Below are 22,342 nucleotides of genomic sequence, written 5' to 3'. Positions count from 1 at the left end.
GGGGGCGGTTCCGTCCTTATCGGGGCGATAGGAGAGCTGGCTGCAACTACCTGTCAGGTTCACAGCCCCTGAGGACTCTCCAGACCCCTGCAGCTACTGTTCCACAAGCCTAAGTTCTGCATTAACCACCTTCTGCGCTTCGTGCTTTTCGGGTTCCCACCTGGAACAAACCTAACAAGATGCACACGGGCAGGTTCCACAGAAGCCACAAGACACCTGGTAAAGAAAAGAAGCCACTGAATTTAGTTGCACAGCATGATCTACCATGTCTCCATGAGCATAAATGTGTGTGTGTGTGTGTGTGTGTGTGTGTATGTGCTTACGTGTGCGCAGCACCCAAGCGCTCACGCTGCGTGTGCGCTTGCTGCAGTCACTTGGGACAACTGCCCAGCTGTAGGGAAACTGACAGCCGCTAACTCGTGTGCTCTGTCAGGCACGGTGCGTCTGCCACGTGTACACCTGAGATGCGAAATCCGTCACACTACTGTCATTATTTTATAGACAAGGAGACAGGTTAAGTAAACATGCCTAATCAAAGTCACAGCCTTCTACTCAATATCCCAACATACTAACAATTCACATCATTCAAGTCTCTCAGGGTAGGATTAGCGGACTCTGAATGAGTTTAAATGTTGACAGCTATTAAATACATACTTTCTCCACCAGGAGCTTCCCTCTCCACTTTATAAACCCACACATCCACCTGCCCACTGCACGCTCCTACTTGGCTTTCCAAGAGGCATCTCAAACGTAACTTGAATTTCATCTGAAAATGGTTTCATTCTGCTCCTCCTTCCGGGCTCACGGAATGGATCGTCCTCGGGGCCGGAGCCTTAAGCCAGACTTGGGGTCAACTCAGTTCCTCCTCTCCCTTACCCTCCCCTCCCACGCCCAGTCCCTGTGTCCTGCCTCCTCCCGAACCCCGCTCAGACCCGCAGCTCTCCTCCAGCCTGGCCCTCCCCCAGCCCAGCCCAGCTGTATCACTGGGATTAAGCCCAAGCGCCTCCCAGGGGTCCTCAGCCCTGACCTGGAGCCACCACAGAGCCATCCCCAGGAGAGGCCACTCTGATCGTCTTTCTGACAATATGATGCTGAGGAAGTCGCCCTGCTCAGGGCCCTCCTCTGCCCTCAGGATGAAATCTGCCTGTATCTCCAACCCACGCTCACGCTCCCTTCCCCAGCCACGCCGATGACCACATAGTCCCTCCGACACACCTGCTTGCCCACTCTGGGTCCTCCCGTGCGCTGAGCTTCCTCCCGGGAACATGTATCCCTCTGCCCCGAGCACGGACTTCCAAGCACCTGAGTCTGCTAACGGGCCCTCGCCGCGTCCCAGCGCTGCCCACCCCGCCCTGCCCCCTGGCCTCAACCCCCAAGGACCTTCAGAACCAAGGATGCAGGAAAAGGATTTGTGCTGTTTCTTAATATCCTGTACAGGGCTTGGCACACGGTGGGTGCTCAGTAAGTATTGTTAACAAGTGAATAAATGATCATGAAACTGAATTTCCAAATACTGCTTCAGTTAAATAATGCAGCATCTATTACGCACATCTGTAAAAGTCCATCAACTTCCAGTGTCACATCAAATAATTTCTGCATAAGTACACAGTGTTGTCTGAGCAAACAACAAAAAAAAAAGCTATGAACCACAGCTTCTAAAGCCCACAGGAAAAGAACCTGATTTAAATATTAATTAATGTTAGTAAAGCACTCTAGACCTGAAAAAGAACATGGCTGATAAGTATGAGTCAGTTCTAGACATAAATAACTACAGAAAATTGCTCTATAAGTCTGTAACACAGCCTAAATTGAACACTGCAGTTAGGATTTTTTGTAAACAACGAGAAGTACAGGATAAGAAAAAAGAACCCTAAGATTTAAACCTCTACCTATTAGTGATGGGCTTTCAATTATTCTAGCCAACAAATCTCCGTGGGGATTCTTAAAGATAGAGTTCCAAAGAATGTTAAAGAAAATGGAATCTCCTTAGAGAACCGGAACCTTCAGTGATACATCAACCAAAGCTACTTCAGATGTACTGAATGAGGGACAGAAAGTCCTATCAAAGGCCAGGGTCTCAAACACAGAATTAGGCAAACCAGCTGCTACCACGAGAGAGCCCACAAACCTCGCTCGGTTTCCATGCTGTGGCCGGAGCCACCACTGCCGTCCAAACGCAAGGAAAGTGACTCACGGAGATCTCTGCACCGAGAGTTGCTACTGCGTTAGGCCTGACACCCTCACGCACTAAGACCAAACGCTGAGTCACTGCAAACTGGAAACTGAGAGGCTGGCTGGTGTTAAGTGTGAAATCACAGCATGTTAGTTTGCAGAGACAGCCACATAAATACATCCTTTCTGTATCAGAATCAAGGATGAGTAACAATTACGAATTCCCAGCATCACTGAGAAGACAGAAATAATTTGAAATTATTTCTTAGTGATTTGCTTGTTTGATCTCCTACGTCTCCCCGTGACAAGCATCATAAGGAAGCTTAGACAGTATTAACAGTCAGCAAATAAACCGACGTGTGTTCCTGGAGAATCTCCCCAGGGTGTTCACAGCCCAGTGCTTCCTGCCCTTGGCAGACACTCTTCCCCAAAAGCCAGGTCTCGGCTGGATCTAACAGGTCACCTGGGTGAGCAGAAACACCTGGACGTCACTCCAGCTGTGATCTCACGTGTGATTCTCAATGACGGCCTGGCCCCCCTGTCACCACACCCCACAGACACATCGCAGGGGCCCTTTTGTGGCAAGGGGGTTTGACTTCTGTTAAAAAGGACAGCACTGCCTAACTTAACTGGGGTCACGTGCATTCGGAAATCGTGTAATTCACTATTTGGCCAGACGTTATATTTATTTCATAAATGGTCATAGCATCATGAAACAACTGTCTTACATTCTAAAACTATAGGTTTCTTTTAAGAGAGACAGAAGCCGTTTACTAAAAAACTGTAATAAATGACAAGGCATTTTGTCCATGATATAGGAGTAAAAGGCCTTTAGCAAAAACAGAAATTCTGATAGAAATTCAAAAAAAAATACACGAAAGCCCTGATTGGGTGATGTCAGTTCTCACCCAGCTCAGTCACCGGTTAGCAGCAGGCCCTTGGCAAAGCCGCTCCATGTCCCCCCCTCTTCCCTCCCGTGCAACAAACGACAATGATTTTCCAGGGTCTGTGGAGCCTCACGAGACCACAGGGACTCCAGAGACTCCTCGAGGTCTTAATCGCCTCCGCCCTCACCCACGCCCAGGAATCCCACAGACAGGAGACCTGCAAGGCGGAGCCGCCCTCACCCACGCCCAGGAATCCCACAGACAGGAGACCTGCAAGGCAGAGTCGCCCTCACCCACGCCCAGGAATCCCACAGACAGGAGACCTGCAAGGCGGAGTCGCCCTCACCCACGCCCAGGAATCCCACAGACAGGAGACCTGCAAGGCGGAGCCGCCCTCACCCACGCCCAGGAATCCCACAGACAGGAGACCTGCAAGGCGGAGCCGCCCTCACCCACGCCCAGGAATCCCACAGACAGGAGACCTGCAAGGCGGAGCCGCCCTCACCCACGCCCAGGAATCCCACAGACAGGAGACCTGCAAGGCGGAGCCGCCCTCACCCACGCCCAGGAATCCCACAGACAGGAGACCTGCAAGGCAGAGTCGCCCTCACCCACGCCCAGGAATCCCACAGACAGGAGACCTGCAAGGCGGAGTCGCCCTCACCCACGCCCAGGAATCCCACAGACAGGAGACCTGCAAGGCGGAGCCGCCCTCACCCACACCCAGGAATCCCACAGACAGGAGACCTGCAAGGTGGAGCCGCCCTCACCCACGCCCAGGAATCCCACAGACAGGAGACCTGCAAGGCGGAGTCGCCCTCACCCACGCCCAGGAATCCCACAGACAGGAGACCTGCAAGGCGGAGTCGCCCTCACCCACGCCCAGGAATCCCACAGACAGGAGACCTGCAAGGCGGAGCCGCCCTCACCCACGCCCAGGAATCCCACAGACAGGAGACCTGCAAGGCAGAGGCGCCCTCACCCACGCCCAGGAATCCCACAGACAGGAGACCTGCAAGGCGGAGCCGCCCTCACCCACGCCCAGGAATCCCACAGACAGGAGACCTGCAAGGCGGAGTCGCCCTCACCCACGCCCAGGAATCCCACAGACAGGAGACCTGCAAGGCGGAGCCGCCCTCACCCACGCCCAGGAATCCCACAGACAGGAGACCTGCAAGGCGGAGTCGCCCTCACCCACGCCCAGGAATCCCACAGAGAGGACACCTGCAAGGCGGAGCCGCCCTCACCCACGCCCAGGAATCCCACAGACAGGAGACCTGCAAGGCCGGACACGCACCTCCCAGACAGGCCTGGGGGCGTTTACTCTGGTGGCCGAGAGACTCTCCCCTCACTGACCAGGGGGGAGCCTGCAGTTACGGGACCTTCTGAGGCAACGGGTTAGAAAGCTGCGCAGAGAATGCCTGTGTGAGGACAGGAGGAGGGCATGACGTTCCCTAGGAGAGACAGAGAAAAGAGCCATAACCAGCGCGTGCTCCCAGCCCGGGACGACAGGGGATCCCACTGCGAGGGCAGGTGCCTCGGAGACGGACTCGGAGCCGCAGCACAGGCCGGCGTTCCGCACGTCCCGTGCCTGCTGAGTGGCTCGTGCACGGAAGTCACCTGCGTGGTGACACATCATGTGTGCATGCACACAGGTGCTTCTTTGCACCGTGCCACCCGGCACTGTTCGCGACGCAGAGGAACAGAGCACACTGCCAAGAAACACCACCCTGAACAGGAAACATTTCTTAAGGAGTCATTCAAAAATAACGTTCTTAAAGAAGGCTAAACATAATCTGTTCTCAAGGAAACTCACACCCAAAAACATCTTGGGAAAAAGCAGGAGTTTCCAGTGTTTTATGTCACCACCAATCTCTACTAATCCCCTCGTTCCCAACGCCACCAACAAGCACAGCTGTCTGCACCTCAACGTGTACTTCATGGCCAACACGACCTTCGACCCACAGGAGTCGCCTACAGACTGCCCTGAAGGGTCAGGCTCTGAATCAAAGCAACGTCAAATTATTTACACATCTAGTAAAAACAAAAAAAATATCTGGTGCTTTAGTGATGAGCATCACGGTGCAACTTTTCCCGGCTGCCACATCCAAACCCAGACACCCAATTAATCGTGAGACCTACTTGTTTGGGGGCCTCTGCGGAGGTGGTGTTAACTTCAGAACCCCGGGGTCCGTCCGACTCAAACACCACTGTGGGAACAAGGGGGTTGTTAACACACGAGCATGCGAGCTTCCCCGGGACGTGCACATTAAATGAAGTCCATTACAGATTAAGCACTTTCACGAAAAAAAGATACCAGCGCCGAGCCTGTGGCCGGAAAATACCAATTTACCGTAACACTTACAGTAAGAGACTGTGATAATGGCTGCCTGGGGCCACTGCCCTTTTTAATTCAGACTCCGCGGCTGAAGAAAGCGATCGCTGACAACATTAATTATGGGCATGTGTGTGAAGGGACCCGCTTCCTGCATCACTTACCATTTGGCCTGTGTCACTCTGTATCAGGCTGGCTTGTGCCTGCCGCCTCCCCACTTCTGATGCAGAACCTCAGCTCCCTGCCTCTCTGGAGCTCCCGGGGTACCTGGCTGACGGGCCCCAAGCAAGCCCTTTCCGGAAAGGCTCAGGGTCTGCCGTGCATCACCGCCCAGGCCAAGGGGGGTCCAGGTACAGCCCCCAGAGTCTAGTCCGGGCCAACGAGGAGATAAACCAACCGTATGTTATGCTGAAAGGGGCGCTCTGATTTCAGTCTGTGCTGGGGGCAATACGATTCATTAGCATATTCATTTCTGAGGAGTCAGTCACTAATTAAAATGGAACGTTTGCAAACAGGCTTATCTCAAATTAAACCACAGGGCACTTGGATACCAAAAAACCTCAACACGCCATTTCAGGTGTTGAATGGGGGAGCCTGGTGTGTAATCCCGGAGGTGGTGGCCTGGCCTCACCCGGCAGGGGCTCCAGGCTCACCGTGTCCACAGCTGTGGGCAATCAAGCCACGGACACAGAGCCCCTCTCCCCAGGCTCCCCGCGGGGACTCGGGCAGGGGGTACCTGTGTGCGCCCGCATGTGGGCCCTGAGGTGGCCGGGCTGGTGAAAGCTCTTCCCGCACTCGACACAGACGAAGTCTCCTGGCCGGGCCTGCGTCCGGAGCGTCCCTGTGGTGGCGTGGCGGTGGCGTGGCGGTGATGGTGGCGTGGCCGTGGCAGGGGTGGCGTGGAGGTGAGGAGGGGGAGAGTGAGGGGAGGCGAGAGGAGAACATCATTAGTCTGTCTAGCGTGTCATCACGTGAGGCTACCTTCAGACCCTGGGTGACAACTGTCAGCCTTCATCTCTGGGTGGCTGACAGGCCGGGCACTCTCAGGACTGCGAGGATGCATAAATTACAGCGAATTAAAAACCGCTCCCCGGGACCGGCACCGGCACGCGGGGCGCCCGCCAGTCTGCGTGTCAGGCGCGTGTGGCTCTGAGCATCTGGATGGCCGCCCGGCAGCACCGGCTCTGTCAAGCGGCATGTCTGGCAAATCAGAGTGACACTGCGTGACAGAGACCGGGCACGGGACAACAGAGCCGGACCAGAGCGGCCGCCCCGGGCTGCGGTCCCCGGAGACAGGTGCAGCGCGCCGTCAGCAGCAGGGCCACCGCGGCCCTCTGCGCCCCCCCCAGCCCCCGCCAGCTGCTGTGACATGGCCAGGAGCCCAGACCAGGGGACACCCGAGAATGGCCACGGCCAGGCAGCAGCGCCGGGGGGCCACACTCGCTGGGCCACACGAAAACCCCGCCTTTTCTCCAAAGATCACGTGACAACCTTGGACCCAAAGCACTGTTTTGTGCGCCCTGCTGGTCCAAAAAGACGCTCTGGGCTGTGACTGGAAAAGGGGGCAGAGGGGGTGCCCTCGTGTGCGCACCTTTCCTCTCTGGAGAAAAGGCTCAGTTTCATGTAACAGTGGCTCCCAGGGTGCCCCCTGGGCCCGCGTGCCGCCGTGATGCTCCGCGGTGACTCAACAGGACACAAAATATTGACTATTAATAGAAAGGTTATGCCTGTGGCAATAACTTTTTAAAATGCTATTTTGTCTAGCTGAGTATTTGTGCATCTTAAGCCTGACATTTGAACGTAAAAGGCAAATGAGAGGCACGACAAAAGGGTACTTCCATCAAATTAGTCAAAAGGCAAATCCTCAATATTGTTCCTCCTGCCCTAATTCAGACAGGCTCAACAGGTAAAAATAACATAAAATCCTTTTCACATCACAGTAGTGTTTATGAACTGTGAGGCAGATCTTGTCAAATTTCTTATTTAACAGATCATGAAAATGAAACACAGAAATTTAAGAATTTGCCCACCAAGTGCTCGATTTCCCGTTGCCTTATTCAGGAACACTAAAAAAGTAATAAAGAAAAATATTAACCAACATTCACCCGACGGCCACTGATGAAAGACCACAGACTAGGTTCTAGGAGCAGGGTGTCCACGCACTGGCAGCCATGAGATGCCCCAGGGGGTGACTCCTGCTGTCCCCGTGCCCCCCGTCTCTGCCACGTCACACACCCTCTTTCTGAGGCTCAGCCTGCGCAGTGATTTTTTGGATATGACTCCAAAAGCACCGGCAAAAACAGACAAACAGCATCTCCTCAAACTAGAAAGCTTCTGCACCAAGGAAGCAACAGAGCGGAGAGACAGGCCACGGGACGGGAGAAAGCTCCTGAACACTATGCATGTGCCACGGAGCTACAACATCCAACTGTCTAAGGAACCTGCCTTTACCCAAGCGAGCTGGCCGGAGCAGCAGCTTGGGGAGCCTGCCCTGGGCCACCCCGATTACAGCGCTTCTGACTGTCCACGTCCAGGGTGAAAACAACGGGAAGAATTTGTCAAGTAGCTGACATAGTTAACCTTTCGGGAATATCGTCCCTTCCTCTTAATTTGGTCTAAGAAAATGTAAACTTTAAAAGCTATTCTGTTTCCCATTCATTTTCATTATCGACACCAGCCAGGCGAGCTCTTATGAAAATAATCTCTGACAGTTATTTTGGTCATCAATTCCCACGTAGAGTCTCGACGGCCTCTGAACGTCCACTCTATGCCCACACGAGACACCTGTTAATGGTGACAACGCTACCATGTCGTTTGTGTCTAGCAGTCACCATATTGGAACACTAAGGCATTGTAATTGTCCTCTCAGTCATTACGTTGGCTGGCTATTTCCCATGCAAACTAGCAAGGGCGGGAACACCGCACTCCACTCACCACCCTCACTTCCCCGAGTTAAGTATGCGTCGGCACGCACGCATGTGCACGCACACGCACTCCCCCCGTGCACTTCATCATATCACTTTCTCTTTACTTACTAAAGAGAGGACACTTGCCCTTTATGGTCAGTAACATTATGCCCGAGCTGCTCCAAAATTCTGAGTGAATCAAAAAGGTTATAAACTTCATTTGAATTGAAGACTACCTGGTGAGCAAGCAGCTCCAACTCTCTGACCTAGAAACTTGAGTTGTGTAGACAAAGTGGCCTTAAAGTGAAAGAAAAAGGCTGAGATCCTCAAAAAGGGACACGCAGCCCTGCCAGATTTCATTCTGTTAACTGCGGCGTGCCACCTGGAAGGGGGAGGAGGAGAAAACAGATTCTACAAACAAAGGATGTAATCGCTCGAGCAAGCACAAACCTTTCATCCTCCTCCTAATATTAACAGTAATGTATCCCGGGCATAAATTATTTTCTTATCCCAACAAGAAAGACTTTCTATATTATCTTATCTAGAATTATCTCATTCTATTATCAATTTTTTATTCTAAAATTCATATTACCATTTAACATAGGCCATGGAGTCTAAACACACAGATAATTATTTTATTGCTATGACAGCAATAAAGTACTTATGTGCTATTCATATATGTTTACAGACACGGCAGTCACACTGCAGAATAATTACAGAAAATGCAGTGGTTTTTACCCTTACAGGGTTAGTCTATAAAGCCCCTAAGGGAGGTGACAATGGTCATTTCCTTCCTCTTTTGGTGGGTTTCTACACTATTCGTTTCTACAGAAACACCATCCAAACAGAGGTGGGAGAAAAAGTCTCTGAGATGTATCTTTCTTAACTTCTGCATAAAACTTGATGTCTCAGGGGCGTCCCTGTAACAACGTCCCCTGTATACCTGGAACACATCACTGAGAACCACAGGATCACAGTTCTAGGGCCACCACCACTTCCTTGCACAACAGCCGACTTCCCACTCTTTGAGACGGTTCTTCTCCGCGTATTTCTGCCTCCCGACTAGGAGATGCTGCCCCAGCAGTACGCGTGGTCAAGGACCACAGACAGAGAAGCCGTGGTCTCCGCACCTGCAGATGACACTCAACTGGGAGACGGGCAAATACGTGGCATGAAAGACTCGAGACCCAGCAGGTGCTGCGGCACTCGCAGGAGACAGGTCGGAAAGACTCACTTGACTAGGGGACGAATGCAGAGAGATTCTGGACTCACGACTCCGCAGTCAACTGTGTACACACGACGACAGAGGAGTGGCTGAGCAGAAACTGGGGGGGACCTGAGAAAGTTTAGTTACCAGTATGTTCAGTAACTTTCTGTGGCTGCACACGTATCCTAGGCTGCGGTAACAGAAGTGGCATCTTTAAACAGGACACACTAATAATCTGTCCACTTCTCCAGCAGTCAGACCACGCCAAGCCTGCCGATTTCCTGCCTGCCCTAATACTTTAAGAGTGACATAAACCAACACCCAAACAAGGAGAAAGGAAACCCTGGAGGCCCCGGAGACCAGGTAGAGAACTGCTCACGACCAGGGATGCTCCAGGAAAGAGAGGAGAGCAGTGTTCAAAGGTTTAAAGGACGGTCACAAGGAAGAGCTCTCGCTTGCTCTGACGGCCCCGAAGTAGAGACCAGCAGCCACGGGAGTCCAGGCTAAGGCTGAGGGCTGGGGAGGTGGGAGTCCGACCCGCAGGCGCTAGACACTGCTCATGCACTCGGACCACGGATCCAGACAAGCTGGTCTACAGCTCTCTACACCCAGGGAGCCAAGATTCCAAACATACACTTATTAACAGGCATCATGTAAGACCAAGAAGTTAAAACACTTCCCTTAAGAAACCCAGATCAGAGTGACCTGCAGAAGCATAAATCTGCTGACTTACTCTGTTTTCAACGTGTACATTAGAAGAATAAATAATCCAAGAAGGGCACATACGCTTTAAGGACTATCTGATATTTTTCATATTCAAAAGATAAATATTTAACCTCTCCCTTAAAAAAAAAAAAAAGGCCTTAGAACCATTTTAAAAAAATTTAAGGAAAAGAAAAATATTTCAGGCTACTTTTGACTGCAAGTTCTGTCATTGGAAATTCTCAAAACCTTCACTGGAAACTCACCTCTACGTTCTTAGACACAATTACTGCTGCTACACAGGCCCCCAGGGCAGCACCAAAGGCCTTTCAAAACGTGGGCATTTGCCACTCACTTGGAGTAGACTGGCAGGTTCAGAACCTTGTGATTCGTGCGGGCCAGCAGTGTGTACCTAATTAAACGATGAGCCCGGCAGAGGATGGAGAGTCACTGCACCATGGCGAGAACACAAGGCTGGCTCCGAGGCAAGGCGGCCGTCGGAGGGACAGGCCACCGGGCAGGGTGCTGCCGAGAACATGGCACACCCGCCACAAGGCTGCCCTCACCTGTCCCCTCCTGTCTCGTCCACCTCTGCTTCAGGTTCCAGGGAAACACATCAATATCGCAGGTTGGCACTGCATCCAAAGGCCAACCCACACTCTGGCACTCCACCTCTAGCCAACCGTCCGCACGGCTGGAGCAGACTGCCGAGACGCCAGACCCAGTCGGAATGTGAAACAGCGCCGTGGTCAGGCTGCGCGTGGCTGCGCTTACGGTCCCCCGGCGAGCGCCGCCCCAGGTGCCACCCCAAGCCCAGCACGCTCTCGGAGGAGGAGGGTACAGACGCCTCAGAACGCCTCCAGGTGTCAGACCTCAGCGGCAGACGGGCCAGGCCACTGGGCTCTTCCAACGCGGAACAGAGCGACAGGGCAAGGCCAGCTCAGCAAGGCCGTCACCGGCAAAACCCGCAAGCGGGGAGAACACCTGCAATTGCTCCCACCGGAAAAACTCTGACGGGTAAGCGTCTGGGAAGGGTGAGCACAAACCAAGGTGTCACTTCACGCCAAGATGGTTCCAAAGCCCCGGCAAGAACCAGTGACCCAGGTGCCACCAAGCACCGTGGCCACTGGGACATCGTCACACGGTAGATGCAGGGGCCTCTCTGCCGACATCACCTCCCCCAGACCCTGAACCATGACCCCTATCGGTGCTGCCAGCTTCCTGGAGCAGGAGCTTTGCACCCTCAAGGCCACTGCAAATGGTCACCTACTGTCAGAAACCGCAGGATCACGACGGACGGCTCTGCTCACAGAAGGGTCAGGGCCACCTAGGCAATGGCCTGAGAGACAGAGCTCCACAGGGGGGTTTGTTTGTTTTGTTTTCTTAACAGAACTTAGATGTCTCAGCGTTGCAGACGTTAAGTGAGAGAGATTTTCGATTTATATTTAAGAACAAAGGCATCGCACCCGATGCACGTATATCCGATGGAGCACGAGGAAGACCAATGGCAGTTCCTTAGGGCCGTCACTATTAGATGTTCACAGTGACACAGGGGGACGATGACCCTTTGAAAGGACATTTTTCAGATATTTTAGCACAACTCCATTTTCTGGACTTAGCATGGTACGCTCACCCTCTGCAAGGCTTTGCTTACTCACACTGGAGTGCTGACTAGGTATGTTTTTTAATTAGGTATGTATAAAAATAAAACTTAAAATAATCACATCAAATGGACACTCTTGTCTTTTTAGAGAAAAGGACAACAAGCATCTACTGATTCTTAGTTTAAAATGACCAAAAAAAGTGAAGAGCAGTAAGTCTGCCTGCTCCTGTCAAACTTCAGCGTGGAGGAAGCGGACCGGGGTTTCCAGATTAACATCAGCGGGAGGGAAGCCCCGCAGAGCTTGTCCTCTGGGCCGGCAAGGCCAGGTGGCCACTGACCCGGGCAGGCGTCCCCAGCAGGGCAGCATCCGGGGACGGGGCCGCTCTGCCGCGGGACGGGGCCTCTCCGCAGGCAGGTGGGCGGCAACCGGGACCTCAGGGGAGGCTCCTGAGGTTCACGGAGGACCCGGTGCTCACAGGCAGCCCGGGGAGGAGGGAGCCTACACATCTTACCTCTGTGCTCCAGCCCAGGGCTGCTGACGCCCCAGCCCTGGTAGAGGGTGGCAAAGTCCTTTGGAATGTACGTCTTAAAGATGTTGAGGATGTCCAGGCGCTTCTCGTGCCCTTCGGCCGCCGGCTCCTGCTTGATGGCGTGCAGGACGGGCGGGGCCCCGGCCACGCCGGGCGGGGCCTGCAAGCCTGCATCCCCTCTGGGCCCCGCAGCGCAGGAGGCCAGCGTCCTCAGCTCCTGGGCCGCCTTCAAAGGGGGCTCACGGGGAGGTAGAGGAGGAGGAGGGCCCCCTTCGCCTCTCGCGGGAGGCTGACCCTGAGGCTGAGGGCTGAATCTGGCTTTCAGGGAGTCCGGGGCACTGTGCTTATTTGGGGGGGCAAAGCTGGCCCCCACCGGGGGGACCCCGCACTTCTCCGCCGGCTTGCTGTTGGGCGAGGGCTGGGCACCGGCCCGAGTTATAACGCTGGGTGTGGGGGTAGCACTTCTGCTGAAGCCCCCGCTGCCGGGGGCAGGCACCGGTTTGGAGCTGGCCTCCTGCCTGGGCTTGGGAGGGGGCCCCTGCGCCGCAGCGCTGCACTGCTCCTGGCCGTGGCCCGGCTTGGTCTGGCGGTACCCGTCGGGGCCGGGTGCCCACAGCGCGCAGGGGCTCCCGGAATGGCTCTCCTTATTCTTAGGCATGCTAGCGGCTTTCGCGGTCGCTCCCAGGGGAGAAGAGCTGCTCTTGGACCCGGGCACCCCGCCTGGCACCTGGGTGCGGGTGAAGCGAGCGAGGAGCAGAGGCTGGCACTCTTTGCCCCCGAGGGCAGGCGGGGGGCCCGTGCGTCCGCTCCGGGAAAGGAAAACCAAGCTGTTTCTTATGCTTTTGTAACCGTTGGGCTGAATCCACGGGGGGGCCATGGAGTTGCAGCTGACCCTGTGCCAGATGCGTTTGTGCATCCACAGGACCTCAGGGTAGTAGGTCTTGTGGTCACAGTAAGGACACGGGTGAATGACCAAAGCCGCCTGCAGGGAGGAAGCCATCTCCTTATAGCTGGGGTCATCCCGCGTCGACCTTGCACTTAAATCTAGCGGGATGAGGTCGGGGGCCGGCGCCCTCTTGCCTCCCCCAGAATGCTCCTTATTGTGCAAATCGGACAGCTTTTCTCTCGGGTGACTCGCCTGGCTCTCAGACAAGAGCTGCAGGCCGGCCCCTTCCATACCGGAAGGGAAGTCCACACCGTCTCCAGGGCCAGGCACCTCCTGCTTGGGGTGAAACGCTGGCATCTTCAAGTCAATAGAAAACCGAGGTTGCTCCTGTCTTCTGGACGTCTCTCCGCGGCTGTTTTCAAGTATGGAGACAGACGCTGCGACCCCCACTTTGCACTCGCTGGCGTCCTTTCCTGAGGAGCTGCTTCCAAGCTTGTGGCTCTGGTCCCCGTTGGAGAGCACAGCTGAGGCCACCTCTTCAGAAAAGCAGCAGCGGCGCGGCCGTCCCCCTGGAGGAGGCAAAACGTAAAAGGGGCAGTTACCATCTCGCATCAGAACAGAGCAGAGGCAGGACGTCTGACCACCACAGGGGCCACGTCCTCCACACACCGGGACGACGCGCCGGTCTGCGGCACAAGGCAATTCTGGGGTTCGTTTGCTCCCAACGCCTCTGTCAGGAGCTCCCCAAACGAGCAGGAGGCTGTGGTAGTGGCCGGGGCTTCTTTTATTCCAGTTGATTAAAATGAGTCAAAAGATGGTGGGGAAAAATACAATAGCTGCCTATCTAGCTCTGCACAACTACACTGGTACCAGTTAACAGAGAGTGTCTAGTTGTATTAGAAATCAGGAAAAGAACTCAATTGTTTATAACAGTACAAGGTTTACATGACTTTCAAAAAACTCTCCATTTAAGGCTAGTGGGGGACCTTCAGGATCACCCCTGATCATTCCAGGGTGAGAAAACTGGAGAATCCAGGTGTAGCCCGTGGGCACAGGGGCAGGTCTGGAAACGCTTGCTCTGTCCAGGGCATCCCAGCATCTGCCAAGGCTGCCTATGAGTCCTTGTGAGACCCAATTTTCAAGTCCCAAACCAAGATGGCAGAAGTTTCCTTCAGAGACCTGGGACCCCCTAGGGGCAGGTCACCCCCTGCCGGCGCCCACGGGCTGCTCAGAGCGACGGCCGTCCTGGTGCAGCCAGCTCTGAGTTCCTGAGGGGGAGGCCTGTGGGAGTGTTTCTGCCGTGGCCTGGGCTCAGTCCTCGGCCACTGGGAGGTGTGGTGTGGTCCAACCTGTCCTCCCTCACCTAAGGAGTGCCACACGGCAGTGACCACCGCCACCACAGTGTGGGCTGGGCTCTGAGGTTGTAAAGCTTCTCCAAAGTCGGGGGAGACTACGCCGCAAGTGGACACGGCTCGGTTTAACACAAGTTTGCCCTCACGACCCTGGATTCATTCACATCTAGAAACCAAAATTTAGAAGGTGTAGAGGTGCTTCTGGGTATCTTAAAACTTTCCACACTACGGAACGTGGGGTTCTGTGTCATCCACAAGCCCTGGGTGGTCCTCCGTCCCACAGCCATGTCATGGGGGGGCAGATTAAAACGTCACGTGTTCACTTATGAGAAGATCATGTCACTGGTTTTTAAATAAGATTTTTTGAGATTTTAACATTCAGCGGAAGGTATGTATCTACTTACTCAGAAGGTTCTTTAAAAAATGTTCTAAGTATATTTTTGGAGATAATACTTAGGAATTCCCTCAAACCAGCAAAAAAAAACCAACCTATTCCGAAGGGTTGGGCACCAGGCCGGGACAGCACCTGCGCCCGGGGGCCCTTCCCCGATCAGGGAGCCCGGCCCCCAGGGCTGGTTTCCACCAGGGGGCAGGTGAGGGGCCCCTCCCGAGCGGTATCTACAGACCGTGCCCGCGTGAAAAACGTCACCAGCACGGGGTGGACGGCAGAACTGGTGAGGAGCTGAGACAAAGGATGAATAAACCGTCTGACTCCTATTGGCTCCAAAAAGCTACTGTGAAACCAAGGCAGGTCTGTCTGCCTGTCGTACCTGGCCACTGGTGTTTCTCAGAAAGCAAACTGGATAGCTCTGGAAAGCGCCACTGACAAAAATATGTATTTAACCCGGAATTAAATATGAGAAAAAGGAAGTCTTAGCCTTTATTTAATTCAGACTGATGCTCAGTATGTTAAATTCATTTTTAAATACTCAGAGTACTGGGGGGAAGGGGAAAGATCTAGTTTTTCCTGTATTAACGGAATGAAGATCTATGAACACACGAGCCAGGGACTACTGGCCGGATTCACAGACGGAAGCGTTGAGCCCGTGTGACCCGACACTGCACACGGGTGGGTCTGTCAAAGCACAGCTGCCAAAGCCCCCAAATGTTGTCCTCCCAAAAAGTACCATAAATCACAATAGCACTCCCAGTGCACCACGTAATACCTAACAGCAGATGATGCAACACCAGGTCACCAAAGTAACCGGTGGGGACGACCCCAAGGGTCAGAGCTCGAGTGCCAGGCGTGACGGGGCTTCACGCAGACACCCGCCCTGGACCCTGACCACGGCGCAGAGGGCGCCCCTGGAGGTGGGAAGTCACCCGCACAGAGGACGCCGGTTTCCGACAAGCACCGGCACACGGCAGGCACAGAGCGGCCAGGCTCGGCGCGACCTGGAGGAGTGGTGCTGGCCACGCACACACACGTGTGCACATGCACGCGGCAGGACAGAGGCACCGGGCTCGCCCCCACATGTGTGCACGCACATGGGAAGGGCCAAGCAAAGCTGCTCTTGGGCAGACGGTGCCGCAGGTGAGCAGCGCTCATCTTCCCCAGGGCCTCTCCCAGCAGGACCTTCCTGAACAGGGTTCAGGTTGGGCCCACCTGACCGCGTCCCGGCGGGCGGTGCTGCGCTCTGCACACGCAGTCACACGTGTCCACGCGGCTGCCACGAGCCGGGTCAGCGGGTTGTGCACGTGCATCGTTCGGCGTCCCTGCGCCGCAACTTGCACACGTACACACGCGCACACACACTCAAAACACAGAAACAGGGCACTGCCGTAAGAAATCAGTCCCCTTTCTTTTTATTGCAGTAAAATACACGTAACAAAAATCTGCCGCTGGGCCGAGGGGGAAGGGCTTCCTTCCGCTGTGCCGCTGCTCTGGGCTGGCATCTTCAAGCCCTCCGTCCTCCGTGCATCCCTGCGCCTCTTCCCTTTCCCCTCACTTGCACGTGCAGGAGCGCAGCGGCTCCTGGCTCCAGTGCAGGCCACGGGGCCGGTGACAAGGGAGGACCCGGTGTGGGGGCAGCCGCTGTCTGCCCTCCAGTGGAGACTCCCGCACACTCAGGGGCCGCGGGCTGAGCGCCGGCGCCGGGACCCCAGCTGACCCGCCGCGCACGGACAGCCACCTCCTGCCTCTGTGTCCTCCGCGTGTTCCTACAGAGCAGCCCTTGGTGATCACATTGCCCCTGATGCACCTGCCCACACGCTCCCAGCAGCACATGCTCTTCCTGCCTGACTTCCTCTCCTAAGTCTTTAAAATGAGGATTTTTCCCAGTTCTGTCCCCCTATAGTTTGCTTCCTCCTAAAGACCATTATTTACTTCCATAAATAATGGATACAATTTATTTAATTCCATAAACAATAAGGGGCCCCCGACCATCTAACCTCGCTGAGTTTCTAGGGGAAGGTGAGAAGGTCTCGCCTGGGGCACAGGTCAGGACCACTGTGCCCGGCCCGGGCTCGGGGACCGCAGGGTCACTGTGGGCCAGCTGCCAGTTCTGCACACGGCTGGAGCTGTGGACCCACGTGAGGTCAAGGTGGTAACATCACACGCTGGGCTCTTACAACTAGGGAGCTCTCCCCCCACGTTAACGGGGAGAGAGCAGGGAGCAGGTGATTGCAAACATCACATTCATCAGCGACATCCTCGATTAAACTTTAGGCTGACAAGGATGGCAGGAGGGGAGGGGGGTGGGAAGGAAATGGTACCACTTTCTTGAAGGTTAAGGAGAGGTGAAAGTGCCACACTCTAAAATTACACAGGAAGAAAGCTCGAGAGTCATTACTGAGGTTCTTTTAAAAAAGAAGAAGAAGGATGTGTCAGTCAAGCTCTCTTAATTCTAACAAGTCTTGGGAATACAGCTTTTTTTCCTCCCAACCCCAAAACAGGCATTATCGGAATCACCATAAAGAGATCCTTTAACAACTGCAGATATAGTCTTGTGTAAGGCCGTTTGTTTGCTTCTGAATTTTTCAACTCCTTATCAAGACAATTTCCTATCTAATGCGTAAATTAAGAGAGCTCAACGTTTTAAGATTTTTCAGTTTCAGTCTCTATAACTGACAGTTTCACCCACACATGACATTTTCTTTATGCAGCCAAACATCTTAAATATTTTACCATACAATTTCGGCAACCATAAGTCAGCTGCACAAACTACCCACAATATTACCACATCCTTCTTTCCACAGGGGAAACCCCCGCCAAGGACATTCGGAACCTGTAACAGTCCAGATTCCCGCCTGGCCTGACCCTCAGCGCTGTGTACTCACACACCTGCTGCCCTGAGGACGGAACCGGCCTGGAGCCCCGGCCACGGGAGCGGGACGCACGCCAGCCCCTCCAAGGCTCAGGGGCCCACGTGGGCTTTCTCCCGGGACTAAGGATGTGCCAGGCGGGAAGCGTCAGAAAACCAGAAAAGCCAAAGCCCGCTGGGCCAGAGCCCCCTTTCACTGCAGGTCCACAAGCTCAGGTCAGACACGTTGGTGCTGATGTGTTTCGGGCTCCCACTGCAGGAACAGAACTCGGAGACCCGGGAAGAGACACGCGTGTCTGCAAGCCACACCCAGGCCAGCTGGGCACCCTGCAAAATGATTCCTAAATGCCTCACGTGGGCTTCACTTTTCAGACACACTGGACATTCGAGAGACTGAAACGGGATTGAACAGCAAAGGAGGCGGCTTGTAGAGACGTCAACACAGATCAAAACACGCCTTGTACCTGACCTGCTGAGAACGCAGATGAGATAAACCCTGTGCATCTCGGTGCTCCGCTTTACAAAACACAAGCAGTTTCAAAGTATTTTATCCCAGGTTTGACCAAAAAAAAAACCCAAAAAAGCCCCAGTAATATAAAAGCCTATCAACTGTATAACACGGTTTCCTTTTTTCCACGGATTGCTAAGCTGGTAACGTGGCGGACAGAAGAATGCATGACCTCGTCTCTCCCAACAGTCTTGAGGACCAGAAGGAGAACGCATCCTGAGGTCAGCTGGGAGCTAAGCCAACGCCCTGCCTAGGACCAGTGATTCTGACCCAGGAGGAGGAAGGAGAGCCTTGGGACAGTGCTCAGCGCCTGTCCTCCCACGACCCACCGTCATTCGTATCGGGGACATCGATGGAGAAATGGGACTGGACGAGCTCGTCAGACCAGGGCTGACACTGAGCTAAGAGGAAAAGCAAAACTTTCACCATCAGTACAGCGAGTCAGAAGGTTTCAACAAGATGGAGCGAAGGCTCCGAAATGAAATCCCATAAGGAAAAACAGAAAGTGCAAAAAGAGAAAGCTCTGGCTTCAGAGCTGTACCATGAAAAAAGCCCCAGGCTCCTAGGGGACCACAAGCTCAGTGTGAGTCACATGGCTCAAGGTTTGGATCAAACAAAAGCATCCTCAGCCACAGCCAGGGAAGCGAGGGTAAAGATGGGGCTGGGGGAGGGTCCTCTCTTCTCCCCACACCTGGCGGCAAGAGCCCAGTCTGGCTCCAAACCACACACCAAGGAGCAACAAATGTTATAAAGAGGAGCATGTCCAGCACAGGCCTAGGGGTGAGGCTCCCAGAAACAAGGACTGTGACGATGATCACAGGAATTTGGACTGTTCCACCTAAAGCAGAGAGGGCTGTGGGCGGGACCCCTGCAACCCCAGACACTCCCTCAGCGTGTGCCAAATGAATGAACAAACCAGCTCGCCCAGCAGTCGTGCCGGCTGCGCCTCAGAATCCCATGAAGATCCCGCGCTGGCGACAGTGAGAAACCGCCAGGGCCAGTTCCTGGGCTAAGAATCTGCCTTTGCGGGGAGGAGGCTGCACCTTAGCTTTTTCTTTAAAAGAAAGACGCTGGGTGATCGTACTTGCAGCCGAGACTGTGACGGGCTGGGGCAGCGCAGGACAGACACACACGAGTCCGTGAGCCTCGGGTCTCGGGGAGGCCGAGGAGGGAGGCTCCGCAGAGAAGCAGCTGCCTTAGAAACCGTGAGCCCCTCACACTGGCGGGGGTGGCGGCCGGCTCCTAGGAACCCCTGGGGACAAACCTTCCGTACATGTGCACGAGGCTCTCTCTGTCCTCCCTTTGGCTCTGAGGTTCCAAGTTCTTGTCTGGAGACTATCTACAACCCGCTACCCACAACCTGCTACCCACAACCCGCCACCCACAACCCGCTAACCAGAAATGACAGTGAGTTCAGGACCTGCTCCTCAAGGTCATGACTAGTTTTCTGTTCAATTCATTGTGATTTAGTTGATTTTGCACCAGTATTTTTAAGTGATACAAGTGGAAACACACTTTTCTTTTAAAAAAAAAAAAAATGCTTTGTCATTTCTTAATGCCTTTAAAAATAGCAGACAATGACTTCACCCCGAGGAGCACTCGGGCGGCAGTCGGGCCGCGCAGCCGTGGGAGCCAGGGAAGGTTTGCAGCGCGGGGAAGGTTTGCAGCGCGGGGAAAGGCTCCTCCTGGGAACAGCCCTGCACGGCTCGCGCCCACCCTCCCGCCGTCCTGCCTCGCAGTTCGGTTTGTTCACGGTTCGTCTGTGGCTCTTTGACTCTTCATGCTTATGATACTTTCGTTGCTTCCCACTCTTGGTTAAAACAAAAAATCCAGAACACAACCGAAACTCCTGCTAACGCGGTGCCAAGCAGGAACCACGCGCCCCTGCTTGGAGCTGTGCGTCTGCACCCGCACAGACGTCCTCGGGGTCCCTTGCGGGGGACCTGTGCTCCGAGAGGACGTGGCGAGTGTTCCCACAGCCTGACTTCCTTCTGTCACCAACAAATTTCTGACCTGTCTTCCCAATGTCTCGCCATGGCTACCTGGGTTGTGACACAACTCGGTGATCTCGATATGAGAATAAGCAGATCTAACAAGAAATTATGAGCCACAAAGGCCACGGCTCCTATGTCCCCACAGCAGGGCCTGGGCACGGACAGACAAACGTGTTGCAGATGAGTGAGGGCAATTAGGCATCGAGACGTAGCTGAAACTTGGGACTCACAAAGGCAACGGAAACACAAGAAATCAAGAAAGAGAAAACAGCACTGGTGTCTGGGGCACAAAACAGTCCCCAGGAAGATATTCAAGCTAAGAAAAGCTTAGAAACAAACAGTGATTCCCGATGAAATGTGTCAAAGAGATGTCACTCGGGTTAAGGTGAGATACAAGAGCATTAGGATCATAAGAGGTTTGGGACATGATGTAGAAAATACTTGAGAAAGTTGTAGCCGAAACAGCCACAGGGCTTTTCAATTAAGAAACAAGATGTGAGCTTTCTGTGCAAGCAGAGCACAAGAAATGCTGAGAATACTGCCACGGGCTGGTTTCCTCTGGAACTTCTCCTCCCGGAAAACTAAAAAAATACCCAAGAGCCAAAGACAAACGCAGTACTTCAGAGGGACACATAAAACCCACTGACAAACCACCTGCCCCCCGAGGCCACGCGGTTCAGGAGGGTCGCAGCGGACGAGAAACCGTGAGCCCCAGCAGGTGCAGAGCAGGGGGAGAGAGCCCCACACGGCGGGACCAGGGACAGCGGGAGAGACAGCACGACCTCACCGTCACCTTCACACAAGGCAGCCCTGGGTTCTCCGTGCAGAATAACAAACTGCTTCTAATAGTCCGATTCAGTCCTACGAACAGGAAAGTTTCCCTGAAGGAAGTGTTTGAAAGCTTTCTCATTCCTGGCATTACGCATGCAACATCAACTACGAAAAACAAAAACCAAGTCTGGATGGGAAGGGCGTGCCAGGACTGGGACAGTGGGACAACTGAGTACTGGGATCACACATTTTTTATAAGTGAATATAAGTTTCCTACCCCCAGATGTTCATCCTGCATGTTTTCCCATATGACTGGGTGTAGAAGTTTTCATTTTAAATAATCTATTAGCATCAACAACTTGCAAAACTGTAACTTACTTGTATTAACAGACAAACACATAAATCTTAGCACTCTGGAAGCCATTATTTTGATGTCTGAAGAAACACAGGTCCAAATTAAACACAGGAATTCTGAGTAGACAAATTAATCATTTTACGCAAGAAAATTTAAAGCTGAAAATTTGAGAAGGAATTTTTCAAGAACTTTCCTAGTCAATGAGTACAAAAATCAACATTTTAAAGGTTAAATAACTCTAGCTTCCTTGATAGCTTTCAGTTAAATAGTAGTTTGTCCCACCATAAAACATAATCACATTCTAGACACCTAGAATTCACTGCTTCCTCCTTGACTCAACCACAAAAAAGTGTCACTCAGGGTCGTTTATTTGTTTATTTTTGCTTTAACAGAATCCACGCTGAGGGCACAGAATTCAAGTCTATCTTCATGGCCACTATACATCTTATACACCCTTCTTCTGCCCCAAAACCTAATGGCAAACTGAAACTCGTTGAGAAAATGCAAACAAATATAAAAATGAAATGTAAAAATTATTTTTAAAACCATATTCTGATTCAATAGCAATGGGCACTTCCATGCATAAATTCATGCTAAGTTGGTAAGAAAATAATAATAATAATTACTGAACGTGTATCTTTCCCTGGATGGGCCACGGCTTGAGGAGACGCCAGCCCCCAGGAGAGAAAGGCCACCCCACGAGGCAGAGTCCCAGTCACTGCTGGAAAGAAGTCCTTACACCACTCTTAGATTTCAGAACATCAGTTAAGAAGCAGAGAGAGAGGAACAGGGCAGGAAAGCTTAGCACGTGATACCAGCTCTGCATTTGCTTTCTGAAGGAGCAAGTGTGTAGATTCCCGCACGAGGCATT

General features: G+C 53.3%; 1 protein-coding gene across 2 annotated transcripts in view; it reads right to left on the bottom strand.

The window, feature by feature from the left end:
* Positions 1-22,342, bottom strand: part of ZNF516 (zinc finger protein 516) — a 91,556-nt gene that overhangs the window by 5,709 nt on the left and 63,505 nt on the right. The window contains exons 3-5 of one of the 2 annotated variants that reach the window (XM_069467864.1): positions 12,325-13,797; positions 6,131-6,235; positions 5,202-5,269 (exon numbers count right to left, since the gene is read on the bottom strand). In XM_069467864.1, the coding sequence (XP_069323965.1) occupies positions 5,202-5,269; positions 6,131-6,235; positions 12,325-13,797 (1,646 nt within the window). The remainder of the gene's footprint in view (positions 1-5,201; positions 5,270-6,130; positions 6,236-12,324; positions 13,798-22,342) is intronic. The other variant, XM_069467865.1, reaches the window with a different exon arrangement.

This window comes from Eulemur rufifrons, chromosome 5 (assembly GCF_041146395.1).
Source record: "Eulemur rufifrons isolate Redbay chromosome 5, OSU_ERuf_1, whole genome shotgun sequence".
In the NCBI taxonomy this organism is placed as follows: Eukaryota; Metazoa; Chordata; class Mammalia; order Primates; family Lemuridae; genus Eulemur; species Eulemur rufifrons.
This window is presented reverse-complemented; position numbering and strand designations above follow the sequence as displayed.